Source organism: Macrobrachium rosenbergii, chromosome 45 (genome assembly GCF_040412425.1).
Source record: "Macrobrachium rosenbergii isolate ZJJX-2024 chromosome 45, ASM4041242v1, whole genome shotgun sequence".
Taxonomy (NCBI): Eukaryota; Metazoa; Arthropoda; class Malacostraca; order Decapoda; family Palaemonidae; genus Macrobrachium; species Macrobrachium rosenbergii.
In genome coordinates this window covers 31,279,560-31,305,429 of record NC_089785.1, presented here as the reverse complement: position 1 = coordinate 31,305,429, position 25,870 = coordinate 31,279,560, and the positions used below count along the sequence as shown (strand labels likewise).

Below are 25,870 nucleotides of genomic sequence, written 5' to 3'. Positions count from 1 at the left end.
CTGAATACAAAACTTGAATTTAAACAACTTTTGTGGTCCTAAAGCATATGGGTCTGACCCCTTTTTTTAATCTACTGCATCTCCTCTCCTTTCCAGTTTTAAGTCCACTGTCTCTCGCCACTGCTCCTCCATCTATTATTGTTTTTACCTATTTTTTTTTTTTTTTTGAAGCTGAGGATAAATATCAGCAGCCGATATCACCATAAGCAATGGCGTGCGCCGAGCAGCATGAGAAGCCAATCACGACTGGATTCAGTGACGTTGGTTGGGGATATTTACCGCCAGCTCCTTAAAAATCAAGACTAGTGAGTAATCACTAAACTTTTGCCTTGTTCAACATGGAAAGGCAGAACATCAATGTCAAAAGAGGATTCCATGGGCAGACTTTACTGTTAACAAACTGAGAAAGATCTAAAAGTCTAAACCAAATTTTATATAACGATCTAAGTGCGGACGAGATTTGTAAAAGTATTTCCTGCGTCAACACCAACGTTCGATGAAGTTTGAAGTTTTAAGTTTCTTCTTTGATCCTAACTTGTCACACCATGTCAAAACTCGGACCGTAACAGGAGTAGCACAAGAGCCTTTAATCATGTTATAAACTCAGGTCGGCAACTTATTGAATACATGTCACAAACATGTTGAAAATAAGTCAACGAAAGCAACTGAGTACCGATTCTGTGGACAATCGAAAGTGGCACCGGTGAAGACTACCAACAAGTCGTTGACTTGTGTTTAACCTGTTTATGATGTGTGAGCGGCAAGTTGCCGACATATGTTTATGACATGCTTTGCTGCAGAATGGAAGTATTCTCATATCTGTCGAGATACAGAGTCCTACGGGACACCCATCCTGGTGTCTGTATCTTGCCCAAACTGACCAAATAACCCATTAAGGGGATGGGAGGAGAAAAACAGATGGGTCTGAAACGGAAATCATCTGGAAACAGAAGGGGACTTCGTTTTAAATATTAAGCACAAAATGCGCCGACGTTTCTTCGGCGCAATCCAGTTTTCTGTACAGCGTATAATCAAGGCCACCGAAAATAGAGCTATCTTTCGGTGGTCTCGCATTAATGCTGTATGAGCCGCGGCCCATGAAACTTTAACCACGGCCAGGTGGTGGACTGTCCTATACCGTTGCCAGGCTTTAACCTTAAATTACTGAAGCTACAGGGCTGCAATTTGGTATGTTTGATGATTGGAGGGTGGATGATCAACATACCAATTTGAAGCCCTCTAGCCTAAGTAGGTTTTAAGATCTGAGGGCGGACAGGAAAAATTCGGACGGACAGACAAAGCCGACATAATAGTTTTCTTTTATAGAAAACTAAAAACCAAATATATCACACTTCCAAATTAGACTCTACACAAATGAAAAAAGGCGTCAGCTTAAAAACCCGGTGTATTTATAATGCCATAAAGCCCTGATGCTTCTGATAACGGGGAATAAATTTCCACTAAAAAAATACGTCTGCAAAATTTAAAATGTATAATGATAATTATAGTCAAATGGCCAAGCGTACCAGCCGTTGCATTTTGTTGCCTGAAAGAACGAATATTCTGTTCGTAATAACTGGGACATTTGAACTTTTGAAACTATTTCTGTAGTAATTATACCACCGGTGATGTTGGTAAAATGTTTATCGGACCCAGCTGATTCGTCAAACAAAATTATCTTTTTTTTCAATAAATAATTCATGCTTCGTGCGCCTCCCCTACTTCTCTCTCTCTCTCTCTCTCTCTCTCTCTCTCTCTCTCTCTCTCTCTCTGTGTGTGTGTTACCAGCTTTCTCTCTGCCCTAAAATTGTCTATATCAGAATGGGCTCAATTACAAAATGAACAAACTTCGTGCACCATCCTTTCTCTCTCTCTCTCTCTCTCTCTCTCTCTCTCTCTCTCTCTCTCTCTCTCTCTCTCTTAACAGGTTTTCTCTCTGCCCTAAAATTTGTCTACATTAGAATAGGTGTAATCACAAAATAAACAAAATATATAAACTTCGGCACCATCAACTTCTCTCTCTCTCTCTGTCTGTCTCTCTCCCTCTCTGTTACCCGTTTTCTCTTTCCCCTAATATTCGTCTTTAACAGGATGGGTTAAATCACAAAATAAACAAAAACAAAAAAGAAAACTTTGTGCACCATCCTCTCTCTCTCTCTCTCTCTCTCTCTCTCTCTCTCTCTCTCTCTCTCTCTCTCTCTGTTTAGTTACCAGTTTTCTATTTCTCCCTCTCCCCTAAAGTTTGCTCAAACCAGAAAGGGTTTAATCACAAAATAATATTAAATAAATAAATCACCTCTCTCATGTAGTTCATTCTTAATGGAATGGGATAAATCCCACTACACAAAATAAGGTTCTACCAAGACCACTCCATCCTCTCCCAATTCTTATCTGTTCTTATCATCGACCCTTTTCCCGTATCAATAAGTTAATCTGATTACTGCGCTTTCCCGATATAATATGGTTCCATTAGAATCTCTTTGTCTTCATAATTCATCGTTTAGGTGGAGACCATCCACTGTGAGAGTTTTTATACACCTCTGTAAACAGATTTTATTAAAATATAAACACGGAGATGTCTCCTGAGTCTTATGAACTGGTAGATATTTCTGTACCTACACATGAAGTATTTAGCACATTAAGTTTTCAATCTGCTTATCTTTTTTAGGCATAATGGAGAAAATGTACCCAATGGAGCTTTTCTACCCAAAAAGCACCCAATGGACGAAGTGTACTTAATATCTAAACTGTTCAATGGACAAAGTGTACCTAATTTACGAAATGTATCCAGTGGGCAAAGTGTCCCTAATATACAGAATGTATTCTATGGACAAAGTTTCCCTAATATAGAGAATGTATTCTATGGACAAAGTGTCGCTAATATACAGGATATATTCTATGGACAAAGTGTCACTAATATACAGGATGTACTCTATGGACATAGTGTCACTAATACACAGGATGTATTCTATGGACAAAGTGTCCCTAATATACAGGATGTATTCTATGGACAAAGTGTACCTAATTTACGAAACGTATCCAGTGAGCAAAGTGTCCCTAATATACAGAATGTATTCTATGGACAAAGTGTCACTATTATACAGAATGTATTCTATGGACAAAGTGTCACTAATATACAGAATGTATTCTATGGACAAAGTGCCACTAATATACAGAATGTATTCTATGGACAAAGTGTCACTAATATACAGAATGTATTCTATGGACAAAGTGTCACTAATATACAGAATGTATTCTATGGACAAAGTGTCACTATTATACAGAATGTATTCTATGGACAAAGTGTCACTAATATACACAATGTATTCTATGGACAAAGTGTCACTAATAGGCCTATACAGAATGTATTCTATGGACAAAGTGTCCCTAATATACAGAATGTATTCTATGGACAAAGTGTCACTAATATACAGAATGAATTCTATGGACAAAGTGTCACTAATATACAGAATGTATTCTATGAACAAATTGTCCCTAATATACAGGATGTATTCTATGGACAAAGTGTCCCTAATATACAAAACGTGACAGGTGAACAAATTCTACTTAATATAAAATGTACCTAGTGAATCATGTGTACCTAATATACAAAATGTACCCCATAGAAAAAGTGTACCTAATATTACAAAAAAATTTAATGGACAAAGTTTACGTAATATACAAAATGTACGCAGAGGACTAAATGTACCTGATAAATACAATATTTACACAATGAACAAATTATACCTAATATTCAAAATGTACCCAATGGATAAACTGTACCACATATACACCAAATACCAAATAAAGTGCACCTGATATACAAAACATATAAATGAAGAAATTGTACCTACAGTATATAAAAAAATCAGTGGAAAGTGTACCTAATATACAAAATGTAGCCAAAGGACTGTGTATCTAATATACAAAATGTACTAAATACACAAATTTTACCTAATACACAAAATGTACCCAATATACAAAACATCCAAACAGCGAAACATACCTAATGGCATAATTCCCCGAAAGGCATCATCCCTCCAAGAAGCAATAAGCAAAGCCGAACTTCCTCCAGCGAGGATTCCCATCCTCCAACTTCCAGAGTCCAGAACTTCCGAGATTCGGGAGGAAATGATTAGTTTGAACAATTGCACGGGAGATTCACCGCAGCGGGAATGACCTCCTCCCACAGACTTCTGTGGGGCCTTCCTTTATTGCCTGGTCTGAAGCCGAGTCCAAATTGTAATGGGAAAAGGATTTACTCAGAAAGATTAATTCAAGATGATTTTGGCTAGGCTGTTATCCAACTGTAATTCTTTGAAAAAAACATGATGTCTTCCACTACACTTCTTAGCAATCTGCAAAGGTTCTGGAATAGAGAATTTTGGCCAAAACCTACCACTGGGACCTTTGAGGTCATTCAGCGCTGAAAAGGAAGCGAGAAGAAAGGTTTGAAAGGTGTAACACGAGGAAAACCTCGGCGAGGAAAGTAAGATGCAAGAAGGAGAATATGAATGGAGGTACAGTAAAAGGAATGAAAGGGGTTGCAAGCTAGGGGCCGAAGGGACGCTGCAAAGAACCTCAATGAATGCCTATGTTGTACTGTGTAAGATGCACTGACAGCATTGTCTCCCTATATTGCAGCAGATAATTGCATATTTCATAAGAATCGTTCAGATAGTGAAACAAGCATGAAATTTTGCACAAGTGCTCTTTAAAGTTCCCTCTATCAGAAAAGGGCGCTGGCCACGCAAAAAATTTAATATGGCGGCCAAATTCCAAGATGGCGGCCAGTATCGACAGATTTTGGCTAATTTTTCACTAGAATGGCATGTATTTGCTTCTAGCAATATGGTAAAGCTCTTCCATACTATTTCTTGTGAATATTATGTTTCTGTAGCTTCCCAGTACAGTTTACCTTTAAATATGGGGCTATATGGCTGCCAAGAAAAGGTAGAAACAATAATTATAATGAGAAATAATGCCCGTTCAACAATTATCGTTTTAAGCATGGATCTTGGTTTCTGTGGTTTTAGATCCTAATGAGGCCATCTCTTTCGAATAACTCATCAATTTTGAAGGAAAATTAATAAATGTAAAAGAGTGTATGTCTGCACACAACCAGGGCACACTGGTGACATCACTGCTGTGTAACTCAGCATGGGGTTCAGTGCCAGCTAATCCAGCTTTACTAATCCTGTAGTCTTAGACTAGTAGTTGTAGTATAGTTTAGTTTAGTGTCCCAAATGCTTTCTAACAGCCCCAGACCAGCTATAATTAGATAGCCGCACCTGAATAGACAGGATGTGCCAGCGCGGGAGAGCCGAGCCAAGGGTATGGGGGCTGTACATGATGGTTCATGTACTTACCCGGATGGTGTACAGATCACACGGGACTTAAATGGCACTGGATGAATGATCGGGCTAGGTGTAGGGAGACCGAACCTAGTTGAATCCCATACAGGAATGTGTGCTTTGTTTAAGGTGGTAAAAGGATAACCCCTCGGCCTTAATCAAAAGTGAAATCATGGCAGAATGTGATGCCAATCCAATATTGAGCAGTAGAAAAACAAACTGGAGTTTGTGTTGTCTTTGTCAGAAGGACAAAAGAGGTGAGCACTTGACATCACCTCCAAGTCATCATGTCCTAGACCATGATGGGTACACAATGCTGGCAAGGAACATTCCCATGTTCAGTGAAATTAATGAAATGCCACTGATAATGGATCCAGCAAGGCTGGATGAAGGTGATGGCATAGAGGCCACTCTCAGGAAAAATGCAGCAAAATACCATGTGAACTGTCGCTTGTTGTTTAACAACACTAAACTGGACCGTGCAAGAAAGCGACAATCCAATGACCAGACCAGCAACACTGAGACTAGTCGTGCAAAACTGCGCCGAACCAGTCATGACAATGAAGTTTGCATTTTCTGTGAGAAAGTGGCACCTGCATCTGATCTCAGACAGGCTAGTACTAAGGGCCTTGACTTGAAATTGCGTGAATGTGCAGAGATACTTAGTGATGGCAAGCTCCTTGCTAAGTTGACTGGTGGGGATGTCATTGCACAGGAGTTTAAGTATCACCATGCCTGTCTTTGTGCCCTCTACAACAGAAAAGGTCCTACCTGAGGAGCCTTGAGAAAGACCAAGGTAGCACTGAGTCAGAATCAGATGTGTATCCACTAGTTCTGTCAGAACTGATGACATACATTGTTGAAAACAACCTTTGTTCAGATGATCCAGTCACATTTCGGCTGGCAGATATTTGCCACCTCTACCAACAACGTCTGGAACAATTAGGTGTAGAGTCACCAAGTGTAAATTCCACGAGACTCAAAGACAAACTTCTGGCAGAAATTCCAGAACTTGAGGCTCATAAATCTGGCAGAGATGTATTACTTGCATTTCAAAAGGATGTGGGAAAAGCACTTGCTCAATCATCTGATCTTTCAGAGGCAGTTATCATTGCTAAAGCAGCAAATATTCTCAGAAAGTCTATACTTGATCATCAGTCACGGTTTGATGGCACATTTTCTGAGGCTTGTGTACGAAATTCTGTGCCTCCTCTCCTGCTCCAGTTTGTAGGGATGGTTGAGCATGGGGCTGACATCAAGTCACAGTTACGATTTGGAGCATCAAAGTCAGACCAGGCCATTGCACAGCTCATGCAGTTCAACTGCTACTCCCGATACAAAGAGGAGCAACAACTCATAGACACTCCAAAGACAGAGAAACACCATTCCCAGTCTACATGGGACTCTCAGTCTATGCCAAAACCAGGAAGAGAAACCTGGTTGAAATGCTACATCAGTATGGCCTCAGTATCTCTTATGACAGAGTACTGGAGGTCTCTGCACAGTTAGGAGATGCCACAGTTAGCAAATATGTGGAGGAGGGTGTGGTCTGTCCCCCAGTACTGCGAAAAGGGTTGTTCACCACTGCAGTGATGGACAACATCGACCACAACCCATCTGCAACTACTGCCACTACCTCCTTCCATGGAACTAGCATCTCCATATTTCAGCACCCCACCAAGGAGAACACTGGACAGGAAAGACAGCAACTAAAGTTTGCACCTGAGAAAGTGAGGTCGGTGCCTGAATTGCCGGACACATTCACAAACATCTCACCAGCTTCCTTTCAAACAAAGAACCCTGTGCCACCAAACACTGCAATACCAAAGCCACCCACAGATATCTTGGGGCCACAGCTTGCACTGGAGTATCAGTGGCTAGACAAGGTCATAGTCACCCAGGAAATAGATGATGCAGTGAATCTGACGTGGTCAGCTCATCACGCTTCAATGAAGAGAAGCCCAGAATTTGAAGTAACCATAACTTCATTGCTTCCTCTCCTGCGTGATCATGCTCATTCTGTTGCTACGATCAAACACGTGATGCAGAAAGTGCAGGATGTCACTGATTTTCTGAACCCTGGCCAGATACCCATAATCACAGCTGATCAGCCAATCTATGCCGTAGCAAAGCAGGTGCAGTGGCAGTGGCCTGATCAGTATGGCGAAGACAAGTATCTGGTAATGTTTGGTGGTCTGCACATTGAGATGGCAGCAATGACATCTCTTGGTACTCTTCTTCATGGCAGTGGTTGGACAGGAGCTCTGGTGGAGGCAGTTGCTGCTTCATCTGGAACTGCAGAATCCTTCCTGTCAGCTGCAAGTGTAACCAGGACACGGCAGATGCACCAGGTTACAGCCTCTAGTTTGTACAAACTCCTGAGGACAGCATACACTGACTACTGTGCTGAGAAAGCAAACAACAATGAGCAGGCATTAGAGTTTGAGGAGTGGTGTGACCTTCGAAGACAGCAGAGTCCACAGTTCCACTTCTGGCACATGGTGTTGTCTATGGAACTTGTGATATTCCTACTGATCAGGTCCTTCCGTGAGGCCAATTTTGTCCTCTACTGCCAGGCATTGCATGAGCTGATACCCTACTTCTTTTCCAACAATAATACAAACTATGCTCGTTGGCTGCCTATTCACCTCAGGGACATGCTTACCCTAGAGAGTTCACACCCAGAGTTGCACAAGGAGTTCAAGGCTGGCAACTTTGTTGTGCACAAGACCAGTCGCCAGTTCTCAGCAATGGCTCTTGACCAAGCTCATGAGCAGACCAATGCCTTTATAAAGGCTGATGGCGGAGCCATTGGGCTGACTGAAGATCCGTCAGCACTCAGAAGATGGATGGTGGCTGGCCCAGAGATCATCCGCTTGGTGTCTGCATACGAAACAGAGGTTCAAAGTAAGGAGTCTAATGAGCAGACAACACACCATGAACAAACACCTCATGCGCAGAAGACATTCTTGGAGAGAGTCAGCAAGCTGTCATTGGCTTTGCAACACTTGGGAAGTCCTTTTCAGGAAGAGAGCCAGGATCTGTATTCCATTGACAACAAAGACATTGCCCACCCCAGCTCAGCAGAACTTCTACAGACACACCTTGACAGAGGTCGCACTAAATTTCAGAAGTTTTCAGACTCTTTGGCAAACAATGCAGTCTCCTTCTATGAGCCGATAAAGAAGAACAGAACTGACTTCTTCAGGCAAGAAGCTGCTCCTGTAGAACAGTCAAAGCAGAAACTTCTGAAGGAGGATTGCCAGCTTTTCTCAAAGCTATTTATATCCTGTCAGAGCCGTGAATGTGATCTGCAGGAATTCTTCCAGCACGAGAATCAAACATTCCCAGCTTCCCTTAGTGAGGGTGGTAGGCTGTACACATGTCAGAAGTCTCAGCTGACCTCGGTCCTGGAGAGTCATGTTACACTAGAAGACAAAGAACCAAAGACTGATGTCCTCATTGCAGATGGATCAGCTTTGGTCCATGCCTTGCCACCAAAGAAAGGAAAGACCTTTGAGGGCTATGCACTTTGCGACTTCTTGCCTGTGATACAGTCCTATAGCAGCAAGTACACATCATCACATCTTGTATTTGATGTATACAATACATCCAGCCTCAAAGCTGAGACCAGGCTCCAACGTGGTCAAGGAGGAAGGCGCAAGGTGACAGACAAGAACACAATTCCATCCAACTGGCGCAATTTCCTAAGACACGATGCCAACAAGACAGAGTTGTTCCAGTTCCTGGCAGACAAAGTTGCCCAGATGTCTGCCACAAATGTTGTCATTGCCACGAAAGGGTCTGCTGTCCTCAGCACTCATGAGGCTAGTCTTCAGGGACTGGAAAAGTGCTCTCATGAGGAAGCTGACACCGCATCTTTCTCCATGCCAAATATGCCACAGAACATGGAGCTAAGACCATCACGGTTAAAGCAAATGACACAGATGTTCTTGTCGTTGCAGTCAGTGCTTTCTCCACTCTCCACAATCTGGGGCTAGAGAAGCTATGGGTGGCATTTGGCCAAGGCCAGAGCCTGCGCTGGATTGCTGTGCATGACCTGTGCAACTCTCTGGGCCAGGAGAAGGTGAATGGCATGCTCTTCTTCCATGCGTTCACAGGCTGTGATACAGTGTCAGCCTTCCGGAGCAAGGGCAAGAAGACCGCCTGGCAGACATGGAACATCTTTCCAGAGACCTCCACTGTGTTCTCCAAACTGAGTCACTACCCTCTCAGAGTGGAAGAGAGTGACCTGAAGGTCCTGGAGAGGTTTGTCATACTTATGTATGAAAGATCCAGCACTGCTGGCACTGTGGATGAGGCTAGACTTGATATGTTTGCCAGAAAACAAAGGGCATATGAGGCCATTCCACCAACCAGGGGAGCTCTCCTCCAACACACCAAGCGTGCTGCGTACCACGCTATACTCCATCGGCTCCTTTATGGCGAAAAGGGCAGGGCATGGGAGGTGACCGGCGCTGCCACATCAAATATTCCCACTCATGTTGTATGGTATATGAAGGCAGCATAAGTTATACAACGCAAATATAATTGATTGCTAATCCATTTTTGCCAATTATTAAAGGCCCTCGTAATTTTCTAGCATTTAACAACAATAAAACAGCACGTTTATTCTTAAACGTGACAAAAAAATTTCCAGCGCTGCCAGTCTTCTCTTACTTGTTAAGCTGACCTCAGGGCATGAAGATGTCAAACAGCCCGTGCCTCCACAAGGGAAGCTCAGTCAAAACACTCACTGACTCATTAAGGAGTCTGTCGCCTTACAAACAACATGGAAGGAAGTCCTCGTTCCCGCATTAATCTTCATCCACAGGCTCGAGAAATCGATCATAAATAGTCCTGGCATTCTTGTGTATTATTATCAATATGACATTCATGACCCAAATAATCATCTATTTGTTTTGACAAACCCTTATGAAGACTATAAAACACAATAGATATTTTTCATCGGGTATGGGCATTCATGCAAAGGTATCTTGTATGTTATAACGATAAAAACTGATACAAAAACAAAGAAAAAACAATGAAATATTCCGAGTAAAGGGCAAAGCTGGAACTAAGTCTGTAAAGAAAAGAAGATATATGAATAGAAAAATGTTATGAATACTCTAACTGGAAAGAAACGAAGGACCATATTATGAATAGATGATAAATTAAATAGCTGCCGATAATCTTATTTATGTAACCTATGTATATTTATGCTGCGCTCTCTTATCTGTCTACACACACAATCTTTTCAAATGTCAATTGCTCTCTCTCTCTCTCTCTCTCTCTCTCTCTCTCTCTCTCTCTCTCTCTCTCTCTCTCTCTCTGTATATATATATATATATATATATATATATATATATATATATATATATATATATATATATATATATATATATACATATATATATGCATATATATATGTATATGTATTGACATATATATATATATATATATATATATATATATATATATATATATATATATATATATATATATATATATATATATATATACAAAGTAAACTGACACAAAATCAAGTAAATTAAAAGTGTGGAAGTCCAGTAGCGTGAGATAATCACAAGGAAGGTCCAAAAGAGTTTCAATTAGGCCTATATGAAAAACAGACCTGGAAGAATGGAAATATTTTCGGAGTGTCGAGGCAATAGAGAACACCCAGAAGTATACTGCTCCCAGGAGACATTAACAAACGCCAATGAGGTTAAACCTTCTTGCCAGAAGCACGGATTAAAAGGGGTAAATGGGAAGGGTAGGCCTTTAAAAACTCGAGAGAAGTACATTTGGCAACGAAGGGGACAACGCCTAAATCGCCATGAAGGCGTCGATAGAGTATAGTTGTGTGTGGGGGCAGGCCACCCAGTGTCAGCCACAGCCAGAGAACCCTGCTGAGTGGGGATGGCAAAAGTCTGGTGAAGCATGGCAAGTCCTCTGGACAGCCAACTCGCCCTTAGCCAAGAATTGCCAACAGCTTACCAAATGTGGATGCAAAGCAGGCTGTCGGGAAAGGTGCAAGTGCTACAAGCTGGGTCTTCCCTGCACAGCTCTGTGCACTTGCAAATGTGAAGTCTAGATAAATATTGCCCTCTCTTCAGTAGATAATCTAGCTTGAGCATCCAACGTGTCATGCTATGCCTACCTTCTTATCCTCGAATTTTTCAAAGGTGTAGGTTGAGAGACCTATACATAGATTGGTTGCGTTTAGTCCGTATTTCTCTTCTTTTCTTTTTATGGTTACAGTCTTAGACACAATGTTGTATGTGACCATACCATTACTATTTCAGTTGAAAATAGCATATTAGTTAAACTGTCTGATCACATGAATATACCATTAAATAAAAACAGTTGGTCTCTATGTCTGCTAGCGCTGTGGATAGAAAAAAAAACTTTTATGGCAACCATTTTGTACGCCATCTTGGTTACAATTCATTTAGTAAGGGTTTTCAATAAAATGTGTGGTATGGAACATTTTTATAACCTAAAAGTCGAGGTTTAAAAAAAAAAAACTGGCATATTCCATCCAATAGATGCTCCCAAACCAGTGAATCTCAACATAGATGGCGGCCATTTTGAAAAATAGCCGCCATCTTGGATTTTCAGGTGGCCAGCGCCCTTTTCTAAGAGAGCGTAGTCTTAGGAATGTTTGTGCCAAATTTCATGCTTGTTTCACTATCTGAACGATTTTTACAGCAATCTGCTGCACTAAAACTTCAAACTTCATCGAACGTTGGTGTTGACGCAGGAAATACTTACAAATCTCCTCGTCCTCACTTAGATCGTTATATAAAATTTGGTTTAGACTTTTAGATCTATCTCAGTTTGTTAACAGCAAAGTCTGCCCATGGAATCCTCTTTTGACATTGATGTTCTGCCTTTCCATGTTGAACAAGGCAAAAGTGTAGTGATTACTCACTAGTCTTGATTGTTAAGGAGCTGGCGGTAAATATCCCCAACCAACGTCACTGAATCCAGTCGTGATTGGCTTCTCATGCTGCTCGGCGCACGCCATTGGTTATGGTGATATCGGCTGCTGATATTTATCCTCAGCTTCAGAAAAAAAAAATAGGTAAAAACAATAATAGATGGAGGAGCAGTGGCAAGAGACAGTGGACTTAAAACTGGAAAGGAGAGGAGATGCAGTAGATTAAAAAAAGGGGTCAGACCCATATGCTTTAGGACCACAAAAGTTGTTTAAATTCAAGTTTTGTATTCAATCGAAGTTTTGATGGCAATTACTATATGAAGGACCTTTCGTGTTGCGTTAATTTTGCCCGTTTTTTAATCACGATTGGTGGAAATTGAATGCTGATTGAAACTGAAATCTGGAGGGAGAGACAGAGATAGAAATTGATCCTGAAATTTGATAGAGTTCGAATCTCTGGAAGCTTGTAATACATTACTTTGGTATTAGGTACACTTAGTTTTCTGTGTACATTTTGTATATTAGGTATACTGTACTTTGTCCATTAAATATTTTTGTATATTAGGTACACTTTTTCCATGGGATACATTTTGCTTATTAGGTACACATGGTTCACTAGGTACATTTTATGTTGAGTAGAATTTCTTCACTCGTGACGTTTTCTATATTAGGGACACTTTTTCCATAGAATGCATTCTGTATATTAGGGACACTTTGCCCACTGGATACATTTCGTAAATTAGGTACACATTGTCCACTGAATAGTTTAGATATTGAGTACACTTCGTCCATTGGGTGCATTTTGAGTACATAAACTCCATTGGGTACATTTTCTCCATTATGCCTAAAAAAGATAAGCAGATTGAAAACTTAATGTGCTAAATATTACATGTGCAGGTACAGAAATATGTACCAGTTCATAAGACTCAGGAGATATCTTTGTGTTTACATTTTAATAAAATGTTTTTGCAAAGGTGTATAATAACTCTCACAGTGGATGGTCTTCACTTAAACGATAATTATGAAGACAAAGAGATTCTAATGGAACCAAATTGAATCGGGAAAGTGGAGTAATCAGGTTAACTTATTGATACGGTTGATACGGAAAAAGGGGTCGACAATAAGAGCAGATAAGAATAGGGAGGGGATGGAGTGGTCTTGGTAAAACCTTATTTTGTGTAGTGAGGTTTATCCCACTCTATTAAGGGTGGACTGTAGGAAAAAGGTTATTTATTTACTTTTTATTATTTTGTGCTTAAACCCTTTAGGGGAAAGAGGGAGAAAACTGGTAACAGAACAGCTTTTAGAGAGAGAGAGAGAGAGAGAGAGAGAGAGAGAGAGATAGAGAGACAGGTGGATGCTGCACGAAATTTATTTTTGTGATTAAACCCATCCTGATATGGACAAATTTTAGGGGAGAGAGAAAACTGGTAACAGAGAAAGGAGAGAGAGAGAGAGAGAGAGAGAGAGAGAGAGAGAGAGAGAGAGAGAGAGAGAGAGAGAGAGAGAGAGAGAGAGAGAATGATAATGGAACGTACAGTAGATTTGTTGTATTATGTTTCATAATGGCCAGTTTCTTACACAGAAACCCTCAGTGCCTATTCAAACAATGCATTAGGCATATGATCATTAACTAAAACTTGCATGAAGATTGAAGCCTGAATTGCTGTAAAATGTTATTCAGATATAACCACCTGTCAACTGCAAATTTTGACAAAACAAACGTGAGAAATGTTTTGTTTCTCATTCATCACTACAGACTCAGGTTCCCTGTCCAAACAATCATTGACGGTTCTGTGATGGATTGCCCTTTTGAAAGTTAGTGGAGAGCGCAGAGCAATTCATACAATTGCAGAAAAACCAAATAGAAATAAACAAACGAGGGAGGCTAGGAAAACCTGATGTAGAATCTTTTTATTATTTTTTGAAACTTTTGTGAGTATTTACTGGTATATTATTAATATTATTATTATTATTATTATTAATATTATTATTATTATAAATAATAATTTATTATTATTATTATTATTATTATTATTATTATTATTATTATTGTTGTTATTATTATCCTAAAATGGTTTTATTTTAATTATAGGGAAGTTTAGCAGAAACTCTTCAACTTCGATGGAGGGTATGGTGATCATATGATATGTAATCTCTCTCTCTCTCTCTCTCTCTCTCTCTCTCTCTCTCCTTCACTTCCAAGTTATTCCTTCTTTGCTATAATCCTAAATCCTATGCCTAGGATAAGAGTTGCGTTGCCGTGAAGGACTCCTTCTAATCCCTGTCCCGGGATTTATATTCTTTATATTCCTAGGGATTCATATCGTGGGATTTATATTCCTTATATTCCCAGGGATTCATGTCCCTGGATTTATATTCATTATAATCCTAGGGATTTATATTCCTTATATTGCCAGTGATTCATATCCCAGAATTTATATTCCTTATATTCCTAGGGTTTCATATCCCGGGATTTATATTCCTTGTATTCCTAGGGATTTATATTCCTTATATTCCCAGGGATTCATATCCATGGATTTATATTCATTATATTCCTAGGGATTTATATTCCTTATATTGCCAGGGATTCATATCCCAGAATTTATATTCCTTATATTCCTAGGGATTCATATCCCGGGATTTATAAGCCTCAGAAGGGACGGGTCGTAAATGAAATTCCACTGAAGAGAAATCGCTTAGAAAAGATGAGTTTTGTTGAGATGTTGAACTGATCTCCAGAGTTATGGAGACTCCAGAATATATGATTTGAAAATAAAAATTCTGGATACTAAAGTCAGAATTTTGTGTATACAGTATGTCATGCATGGCTCACTGTGGGCTGTACTGTGACCCAGCAGCATTGCTTTCTGACTTGAAATTTTTTTTTTTTTCTTCTCAAAGAGCTGTCCAACTCCTTCAGTTATGAATTACTTCATTTCCCTATTCATTTAATAACTGTTCTTTTGGTGAAAGATTGAATTTTATTTTGGGTTCCAATCATAAGATGCTCATATGTAGGGTCTACTGAGTAAGACATGTTTGCAGATGAAACAGCAATGGTTGGTAATGGTGATCAAAAGATGCTGAGACTGGTGACAGCATGGAAGAAGATTTAGCTGTAAAATGAAGTCTGGTGATAGTGATGAGAAGCTGCATACTGGTGAAAACATGGAAAAGGATTAGCTGTAAAATAAAGTCAGTTGGTGGTAATGAGAAACGGCGGGGACTGGTGAAATCGTGGGAAAAGCTTTAGCCTTAAAATGGGGTCACTTGAACCCCTCTTAGTTCAGGGAAGCAAAACCAAGTCACTTTTGGACGCCATTATTTTCCTCGACATTTTGTCAGAAACAGATGTGTTTGTCAAGGAGGAATTTATGGTCATTTATGTCATGGACATAAATATTGAGCCGCCAGATGTATTTGTTGCCAAAATCCTTCGGATCACGACTCCATTTGTTTCAGTCTCGGCTGAAATGGAAGACATTTTGCATCAGAATTTTTTTCTTTATGAATATATTATTATTCATTTATTTATTTGTTTAATTATTTATCCATTTATTCATTTGAACGTTGGCTGGTTAGGTTCACTTATTATTCGCTGCTTCCAATTTATGACGTAATAGAATGCTTATCCTATGTAACAGAAACTTGCTTGTCAAGTTAATGGCCGTCAATGCTCGTTTCGTATCATCAATCTTAATAAAGTTGGTATAATGTAGTTCTAGTTAATAATAAGATGTAAATACCATGAAAGAACTTACGATCCATTTCACGGTCCAACATTTTGTAAAATAAATCTTTTGCAGCGCCTGCGAGGAGGAGAGGGTGGCCAGGAGAAATATGGAATTTTCGGATATTGGATCTGGACCCTTTTCCCCTTCGCCCTCCCTCCCTCCCTCTCTCCCTCCCTCTCTCCCTCCCTCCCTCCCTCCATCCCTCCCTCCCTCCCTCTCTCCCTCCATCCACTCCCATCAACTCTGCATTCCTCAGCCTCCCCCTCACTCCCATCCCCACTCTCCCTTCCCTACCCCTCCCGAGATCACCTCTAGATGGTTTCCCCTGCGGGTTTCCAAAGCCTTACAAGATTACCCGAGAGTTCCCCACCTCTAAACCCCCTTTCCCCTATTCATTTTAAGGATGGAAATTCACTATTTCTGGCCGGTTATACTCTTCGTTAAGGGGATAGTACCGTCAGTGCACCTCACGTGGCGCACTGTAGGCATTTACTAAAGGATGTTTGCAGCGTCCCTTCGGTACTTAAATGATGTTACCTTTTAATCTTTACCTTCATTCCCGCTTCCTTTCTTCTTCCTTGCTGTCCAGCACCTCTAACTTTTACTTCTTAATGCAGCTGCGGGGTTTTCTCCCAGTTCCTTCTTTATGTCCTTGTATTTCATCTCCTCTGTTTTCTGGATCTCTTTATCTTGCTGTCCAACCACTCCAACTCCAATTCTTTTCACTGTCTTGGGCATTGAATGGCCGAAAGTGCACCAGTGCTTTGCTTGACAGCCTGAACATCATAAAATCGATGGATATTTTTATGATTTATTGCTTTCCAGCTAGTTGTTTGCTTATTACCAGGAATATTCATGTAAATTCTACTCATGTAAGCTGTCATGTAAATTGTACATCATCCCAACAATGTGGTTTGAATTTGGGTTATATAAAATAAGTTTCAAAACGCTTAGTGTGCTGTGGCTGGTATGACACCACCTGAAGTGACGTATACAGACAGTATGACGTCAAGTGAAAAGGGTCACGTGACCTCAGGCATCGACGCATCAACTTTGGGAGAGACGCTGCAAGGTCTGTGGTGCAAGCACTTAAAGGTGCCTGGATGGATTGCCTCTTTCAGAAGGGGACATAAAGAGCAGAGAGAGAATTTAGCAAATGGAAGGAAACCCAAGTTTATTGACGATTGAGTCAGGATTCTCAAGACTTCCCAGAAAAGGATGTGTTTGATGTTTGTCTTCTCTGAGGCAAAGCTGCGATGTTTTGTGAAGTTTGGTGTTTGCCTGACACTTACCGCAGATGGGAAGATGTCTTGGTCATTCTCCTGCTGATGGCTCGAGTTGTGTTTGGATTCTTCTGGGAAAGAGCTTTTTCCGAATGCTCTTTGATACCTCATGTTGCAAATGGATTGTTGATCTTTGATTTAAAAGACAACCTTAACAAAGATGTCGCCGCTTTTGTAACGAAATTATGTTCTCTTCGTGTGACTCATGAGTTGTTGCAAAGTTTTTCTTCCTGAGTATAATTTCAAGGTTTGTCTTTTGGTTTTCCAAGTTCTGGTTTGGTCGTAACCTTTTGGGATTCGCTGAAAAGACTCTCCTCTTTTATAAAACCATCAATGAGATCGATGCCTCATTCATGTGCAGGTAGAGTGCCTCCACCTGGCTGGTAACAAGTAGTCTTAGACCACTGCTCCTTCATAAGCCACATTTAATCATTCGTCTAATCAAAGATGACAAGCTCTTAAGACCAGAGGATGAAGTTATTTTTGGTTTCTTCGAGTTTGTGGATGTGGGTTTGAATAGAAAAAGACATTTAGCCTCTGCCTCAACACCTAACCACACCTCAGCCTCCCTCAACTCTACCTCAACCTTTTCATTTCCTTTACCATCACTTAATCTTCTCAGCTACGCGCTCAAAAGAATTGGCCTTCCACCGACCTCAATTCTTCCTCAGCCTCCCAGCCAACGTCAGTCCCGAACCTTCCCCACCCGCCGCCTCCTCCTCCTCCTCCTCCTCCTCCTATTGTATCCGTCCTTTATCAGTAATTTACAGCCGTTGTTGAGGAGGTGTGATGACGGCCATAACATGACCTGGGAAGACCTTGCCAAGTGCCTCTGGCGATGAAAGATGGGGGAGGAAGAACGTCCGCCTTTGAGTGAGGGATTTTCTCTTTTGTTCTTTTCTTTTGTCAAATTGACGGTGCTGAGGGTGACTGGGTGAGAGAGAGAGAGAGAGAGAGAGAGAGAGAGAGAGAGAGAAGGAACGTATGCGTTGAGTGAGGGAGTTTCTTTTTTTCTTTTTGTCAAAGTGACGGTGCTGAGAGTGACTGTGATGACAGAGAGAGAGAGAGAGAGAGAGAGAGAGAGAGAGAGAGAGAGAGAATGCTGAGGATTCGGTAGATGCTTTTATCTTTAGTTTTATATTTTAGTTGTTCCATGATAGATCGAAAATGAACGGTGGATATCGAGATACAGAATATGAAGTCCTTGTTTATGTAGATGTAAGATCTCCGTTCTGTCCAAAGTCTTTTTTATTTATTTGTTTTAAAGCTTTTATTTTCTACAGAGGATTTACATCTGCAGAGAAAGTCTTCACAAGGAAACTTAAACAAATGGTTTTTTGTATTTATGCAAATTCAATTCGTCTTTCTTAGTTTGTGAATACATACAGTAGACTCCAGTGCACCCTTCTTTGCTGTTAGTCTTTTTTTTTTCTTTTCTCGTTTATTAGTGTGTTTTCTTTTCTATAATGTCTAAAAACAAAGTTTTCACAAGATTAATTGAACCTCTTCACTTCATGGAACGCTCAGAATATCCTAACCTAAACTGAGTATCCATTGTATCCTAATGGTACCTAGACTTACCTTGTACCTGTCCTTATACCCACAGGATATGTTATAATTCCCCGTTGTACCTTGTACTGATGTCAATTGAGAGAATATATGATTAGGATATGTTATTATCCCCCGTTGTACCTTGTACTGACGTCATTTGAGATAATATATGGAGTTCTTGATTTTTTATATGATGATAGTCAAGGAATTTTTGAAGTGGGGTCCAATTTAAAACTTCAACAGAGATCAATTTTTGTATTAAAACATTGCGCAAATTCTGTTGTTCTATATAATAATGATAATTCACCGAATTTCTGAAATGGAATCCATTTTTAAATCTCAACAATTATTGCAAATTCTGTTTGCAATAACTTTGCAAATTCTGCCTATGCTGTATGCAAATTTGCAAATTCTGTTTGCAAATTGTAAAACTTATTGCAAATTTTGTTGCTCCAAATAATAAGGATATTTCACTGAATTTTTTGGAGTGGAATCCGTTTTTAAACCTCATCAGAAACAAATCCTTTTGGTTTTAATACTTACCACGAATTCTTTTTGGTTTTAATAAGTATCACAAATTCCTTTTGGTTTTAATACGTATCGCCAATTTCGTTCAGTAGTTTGGTAATGTTATAGGCGACTGGTGCCAACTATGCGGGTCAGAGATTAATTAAGAGTTTTTCTGCCGCACTTTGATTGGTTTATGAAAATTCTCTGGACCAATTACGAGAGTCGGTTTTGGGCTGTTTGGGCTGGCCAGTGGTGAGCTCTCTCTCTCTCTCTCTCTCTCTCTCTCTCTCTCTCTCTCTCTCTCTCGAAATGTACGATACATTATTTGTTTCTGAAGATAGTCACGTCATGATTATACAAATGGATATGGACAATAATTAGTGTTTTACTATATAAAAAACAAATCGTGTTTTTCGAGCAGAATTTCGTATGTAATTTCTTCTGATTGATTAGGTTTACGTTTCTTTATTGTGTTAGTGAATGTCTCATTTAACTCTAACTGCACTTCATATATCAGTAATAAATTTAATCTTCAGGTCCTGTAAAGATTAACTTTATGATCAAACACAGTAGCATATAAACACAACACGATGTGATGTTTACATTAATCATAAGCTTAAACCTGTTGTGATGAAATGCAGTATGGTAATCAGTCCCTCATTTGATTTATTCTTTTACTCTATGACACTTTATATCATTATTTATTTCTGTAAACATCATAATCCCGTAGACTTGAGGACAATAATTCTCTAGGAAATAGAAACTGTTTGAATTACTCATCTTTGATTTTGTGAATGAAATGCTTTCTCCCTTTCTTTCCATACTCTCTGTTAAGAGAAGACCCAGAGAAAGGCGAAGGGCATGGAGAGAGAGAGAGAGAGAGAGAGAGAGAGAGAGAGAGAGAGAGAGAGAGAGAGAGAGAGAGAGAGAGAGAGAGCGAAATGGTATAATATTTTCTAGAAAATATAAGCTGCTAATTTTATGAATGAAATTCTTTCTCCCTTTCTTTCTATACTTTCTGTTAAGAGAAAGCCCAGAGAGAGAGAGAGAGAGAGAGAGAGAGAGAGAGAGAGAGAGAGAGAGAGAGAGAGAGAGAGAGAGCGAGCTAATATCAAGGAGAACGTGACAATCCACAGAGGTCCTTCTACCCTGAAATCGTTAAACTAGCTTCATATATCTTTCCTTGTGACAGCAAAATAGGGCAATAAATCTGGAAGTCTTTTTTCTCGCTGTTTTACTTTTTTTAAGCTGAAACCATTACTACTCTTTGCCGCTGTTAAACAACCCATGGAAGAAATGTATGCAAATTTATAGGTGCACTTTGTGACGTATGAACGTAACTGGCTGCTTGTTTATATAAAATTCGCGGGCATTGACTTTAAACTTTCTCCATAAAAGTATATCAATTGAAAGAATATATGGAACTCTTGTGTCTTTAAGCATTCTGGGGGAACGTTCACTGGGACACCATCCCAGACAAACGTTCATAGTCTGTTTGGGGCGTTAAACGTTGTCCGCTTCAACATCGGAAATTCACGCGTCTCAATTTCATGGGATTGATCGCTAACATTAGCGGAATAAATGCTTCCCACCTCGCTACATTTTAGCGGAATTCGCTGGATGCTGCTGCTGCTGCTGCAAATGGTGCGTCGTTTTCTAGCATCAGGTTTAATACGACTCAGTTTGCTGGAGGAGATTTATCTCGGCTCCAACTAGGATGTGGAACAGTTGACCAAACTCTGTCGTGGAATATTCTGGTCTCAAATACTTAGCGAGAGCGATTTCATTCCTGCTCTCTGTTGCTGCTTCTGACGTCATCTCCTGAATTTCAGGTGTATCGGTTTTATCTTCTGTTCCCTCATGTTTATTTAATTATTCCTTTTTCTCATAACTTGTCCCTCTCTCTCTCTCTCTCTCTCTCTCTCTCTCTCTCTCTCTCTCTCTCTCTCTCTCTCTCTCTCTGTGGTGTGTGTGTGTGTGTGTGCAGGCTGATTTCACTTTGGAGCCCTCTTGGGTTTATTATAGTCTGTTGACTCTTTGCTTGAGGGTTTTCAACTGAGAATTAAGAAAAAAGAATGAGACAAAGAGAGAAAACACCAACAGTAGTGAGATTCGTGTCTTGGAATTATTGTGGAAGGTTTGAGTACTATTTGAATATAAATGTGCTAATTTCATTTATGAAACAGAAGAATGCTGCTCATTTTGACTGCAGCTGAATGGTTGCTGAACAGCAGTAGCCGCTGGAGAGAGAGAGAGAGAGAGAGAGAGAGAGAGAGAGAGAGAGAGAGAGATAAATGTGCCAATCATATTTATGAAACCTCTGTGGAGAGAGAGAGAGAGAGGGAGAGAGAGAGAACTAGTGCATGTTCAATGTATATTGAATTTGAATACATGAATAATCTCGTGCCGTGAGTTTCAAAACACAGTAATCTCGTGATGCTGTTTACCGAAGTCCTGTCAATAAGCTGCCTATGAAATGACGATTTGTGTTTGTGAAATGTCCCACTGCAGAGGGACTGCACAGCTTTGTCGTAGCTGGGAAATAATAGTTCAGTATTTTCCGTGGGGCGGCAGTGCCTGCAGTGCACCTCACGTGGTGCACTGCAGGTTCTTTTAAAGGGCGTTGCAGCTGTGGGGTCTTCTCCCAGTTCCACCTTTAGGTCTTGTAATTCATTTCCTTCATTTTCAGGATCTGTTTATATCTTGCTGTCCAACCGCTCCAACTGCCACTTTTCACTGTCTTGAGCGCTGAATGGCCTTCAAAGGTGACCCCGTAGCTTCGCTTCACAGCGTAAATTTCATAAACCAATCAATCAATAGTGTATTATTTTACTTCTGGACTGGTTTGGTAACTAATACTGTCATTGTCGTATGAAATGTATATTTCTGTAGAGGGCAAGTTCCTGCCCAGGGACGTTTCGTACCGTGTGAAAGCACGGAAAAAGGTACTCTCGTTGTGTATGCTTGATTAGGGTCTAGTGGTGAGAGAAGCTTGATCCCGGACTGGACGACGGTAATTCGTTGTTAAAAAGTGTTCAAAACCTTTGGCCCCGTAGTAGTGCAGCAGATTGCTGTAAAAATCGTTCAGATAGTGAAACAAGCATGAAATTTGGCACAAACATTCCTAAGACTACGCTCTCTTAGAAAAGGGCGCTGGCCACCTGAAAATCCAAGATGGCGGCTATTTTTCAAAATGGCCGCCATCTATGTTGAGATTCACTGGTTTGGGAGCATCTATTGGATGGAATATGCCAGTTTTTTTTTTTTAAACCTCGACTTTTAGGTTATAAAATGTTCCATACCACACATTTTATTGAAAACCCTTACTAAATGAATTGTAACCAAGATGGCGTACAAAATGGTTGCCATAAAAGTTTTTTTTTTTCTATCCACAGCGCTAGCAGACATAGAGACCAACTGTTTTTATTTAATGGTATATTCATGTGATCAGACAGTTTAACTAATATGCTATTTTCAACTGAAATAGTAATGGTATGGTCACATACAACATTGTGTCTAAGACTGTAACCATAAAAAGAAAAGAAGAGAAATACGGACTAAACGCAACCAATCTATGTATAGGTCTCTCAACCTACACCTTTGAAAAATTCGAGGATAAGAAGGTAGGCATAGCATGACACGTTGGATGCTCAAGCTAGATTATCTACTGAAGAGAGGGCAATATTTATCTAGACTTCACATTTGCAAGTGCACAGAGCTGTGCAGGGAAGACCCAGCTTGTAGCACTTGCACCTTTCCCGACAGCCTGCTTTGCATCCACATTTGGTAAGCTGTTGGCAACTCTTGGCTAAGGGCGAGTTGGTTGTCCAGAGGACTTGCCATGCTTCACCAGACTTTTGCCATCCCCACTCAGCAGGGTTCTCTGGCTGTGGCTGACACTGGGTGGCCTGCCCCACACACAACCAGCCTGGTACGCAGCACGCTTGGTGTGTTGGAGGAGAGCTCCCCTGGTTGGTGGAATGGCCTCCTATGCCCTTTGTTTTCTGGCAAACATATCAAGTCTAGCCTCATCCACAGTGCCAGCAGTGCTGGATCTTTCATACATAAGTATGACAAACCTCTCCAGGACCTTCAGGTCACTCTCTTCCACTCTGAGAGGGTAGTGACTCAGTTTGGAGAACACAGTGGAGGCCTCTGGAAAGATGTTCCATGTCTGCCAGGCGGTCTTCTTGCCCTTGCTCCGGAAGGCTGACACTGTATCACAGCCTGTGAACGCATGGAAGAAGAGCATGCCATTCACCTTCTCCTGGCCCAGAGAGTTGCACAGGTCATGCACAGCAATCCAGCGCAGGCTCTGGCCTTGGCCAAATGCCACCCATAGCTTCTCTAGCCCTAGATTGTGGAGAGTGGAGAAAGCACTGACTGCAACGACAAGAACATCTGTGTCATTTGCTTTAACCGTGATGGTCTTGGCTCCATGTTCTGTGGCATATTTGTCATGGAGAAAGATGCGGGTGTCAGCTTCCTCATGAGAGCACTTTTCCAGTCCCTGAAGACTAGCCTCATGAGTGCTGAGGACAGCAGACCCTTTCGTGGCAATGACAACATTTGTGGCAGACATCTGGGCAACTTTGTCTGCCAGGAACTGGAACAACTCTGTCTTGTTGGCATCGTGTCTTAGGAAATTGCGCCAGTTGGATGGAATTGTGTTCTTGTCTGTCACCTTGCGCCTTCCTCCTTGACCACGTTGGAGCCTGGTCTCAGCTTTGAGGCTGGATGTATTGTATACATCAAATACAAGATGTGATGATGTGTACTTGCTGCTATAGGATTGTATCACAGGCAAGAAGTCGCAAAGTACATAGCCCTCAAAGGTCTTTCCTTTCTTTGGTGGCAAGGCATGGACCAAAGCTGATCCATCTACAATGAGGACATCAGTCTTTGGTTCTTTGTCTTCTAGTGTAACATGACTCTCCAGGACCGAGGTCAGCTGAGACTTCTGACATGTGTACAGCCTACCACCCTCACTAAGGGAAGCTGGGAATGTTTGATTCTCGTGCTGGAAGAATTCCTGCAGATCACATTCACGGCTCTGACAGGATATAAATAGCTTTGAGAAAAGCTGGCAATCCTCCTTCAGAAGTTTCTGCTTTGACTGTTCTACAGGAGCAGCTTCTTGCCTGAAGAAGTCAGTTCTGTTCTTCTTTATCGGCTCATAGAAGGAGACTGCATTGTTTGCCAAAGAGTCTGAAAACTTCTGAAATTTAGTGCGGCCTCTGTCAAGGTGTGTCTGTAGAAGTTCTGCTGAGCTGGGGTGGGCAATGTCTTTGTTGTCAATGGAATACAGATCCTGGCTCTCTTCCTGAAAAGGACTTCCCAAGTGTTGCAAAGCCAATGACAGCTTGCTGACTCTCTCCAAGAATGTCTTCTGCGCATGAGGTGTTTGTTCATGGTGTGTTGTCTGCTCATTAGACTCCTTACTTTGAACCTCTGTTTCGTATGCAGACACCAAGCGGATGATCTCTGGGCCAGCCACCATCCATCTTCTGAGTGCTGACGGATCTTCAGTCAGCCCAATGGCTCCGCCATCAGCCTTTATAAAGGCATTGGTCTGCTCATGAGCTTGGTCAAGAGCCATTGCTGAGAACTGGCGACTGGTCTTGTGCACAACAAAGTTGCCAGCCTTGAACTCCTTGTGCAACTCTGGGTGTGAACTCTCTAGGTAAGCATGTCCCTGAGGTGAATAGGCAGCCAACGAGCATAGTTTGTATTATTGTTGGAAAAGAAGTAGGGTATCAGCTCATGCAATGCCTGGCAGTAGAGGACAAAATTGGCCTCACGGAAGGACCTGATCAGTAGGAATATCACAAGTTCCATAGACAACACCATGTGCCAGAAGTGGAACTGTGGACTCTGCTGTCTTCGAAGGTCACACCACTCCTCAAACTCTAATGCCTGCTCATTGTTGTTTGCTTTCTCAGCACAGTAGTCAGTGTATGCTGTCCTCAGGAGTTTGTACAAACTAGAGGCTGTAACCTGGTGCATCTGCCGTGTCCTGGTTACACTTGCAGCTGACAGGAAGGATTCTGCAGTTCCAGATGAAGCAACTCCTGCCTCCACCAGAGCTCCTGTCCAACCACTGCCATGAAGAAGAGTACCAAGAGATGTCATTGCTGCCATCTCAATGTGCAGACCACCAAACATTACCAGATACTTGTCTTCGCCATACTGATCAGGCCACTGCCACTGCACCTGCTTTGCTACGGCATAGATTGGCTGATCAGCTGTGATTATGGGTATCTGGCCAGGGTTCAGAAAATCAGTGACATCCTGCACTTTCTGCATCACGTGTTTGATCGTAGCAACAGAATGAGCCTGATCACGCAGGAGAGGAAGCAATGAAGTTATGGTTACTTCAAATTCTGGGCTTCTCTTCATTGAAGCGTGATGAGCTGACCACGTCAGATTCACTGCATCATCTATTTCCTGGGTGACTATGACCTTGTCTAGCCACTGATACTCCAGTGC

At 41.0% G+C, this 25,870-nt stretch overlaps 1 protein-coding gene across 1 annotated transcript in view; it reads left to right on the top strand.

Moving 5' to 3' along the window:
- Positions 1–25,870, top strand: part of LOC136830003 (repetin-like) — a 76,756-nt gene that overhangs the window by 19,512 nt on the left and 31,374 nt on the right. The window contains exons 4-5 of the mRNA XM_067089178.1: positions 2,505–2,520; positions 2,669–3,552. Of these exons, the coding sequence (XP_066945279.1) occupies positions 2,505–2,520; positions 2,669–3,552 (900 nt within the window). The remainder of the gene's footprint in view (positions 1–2,504; positions 2,521–2,668; positions 3,553–25,870) is intronic.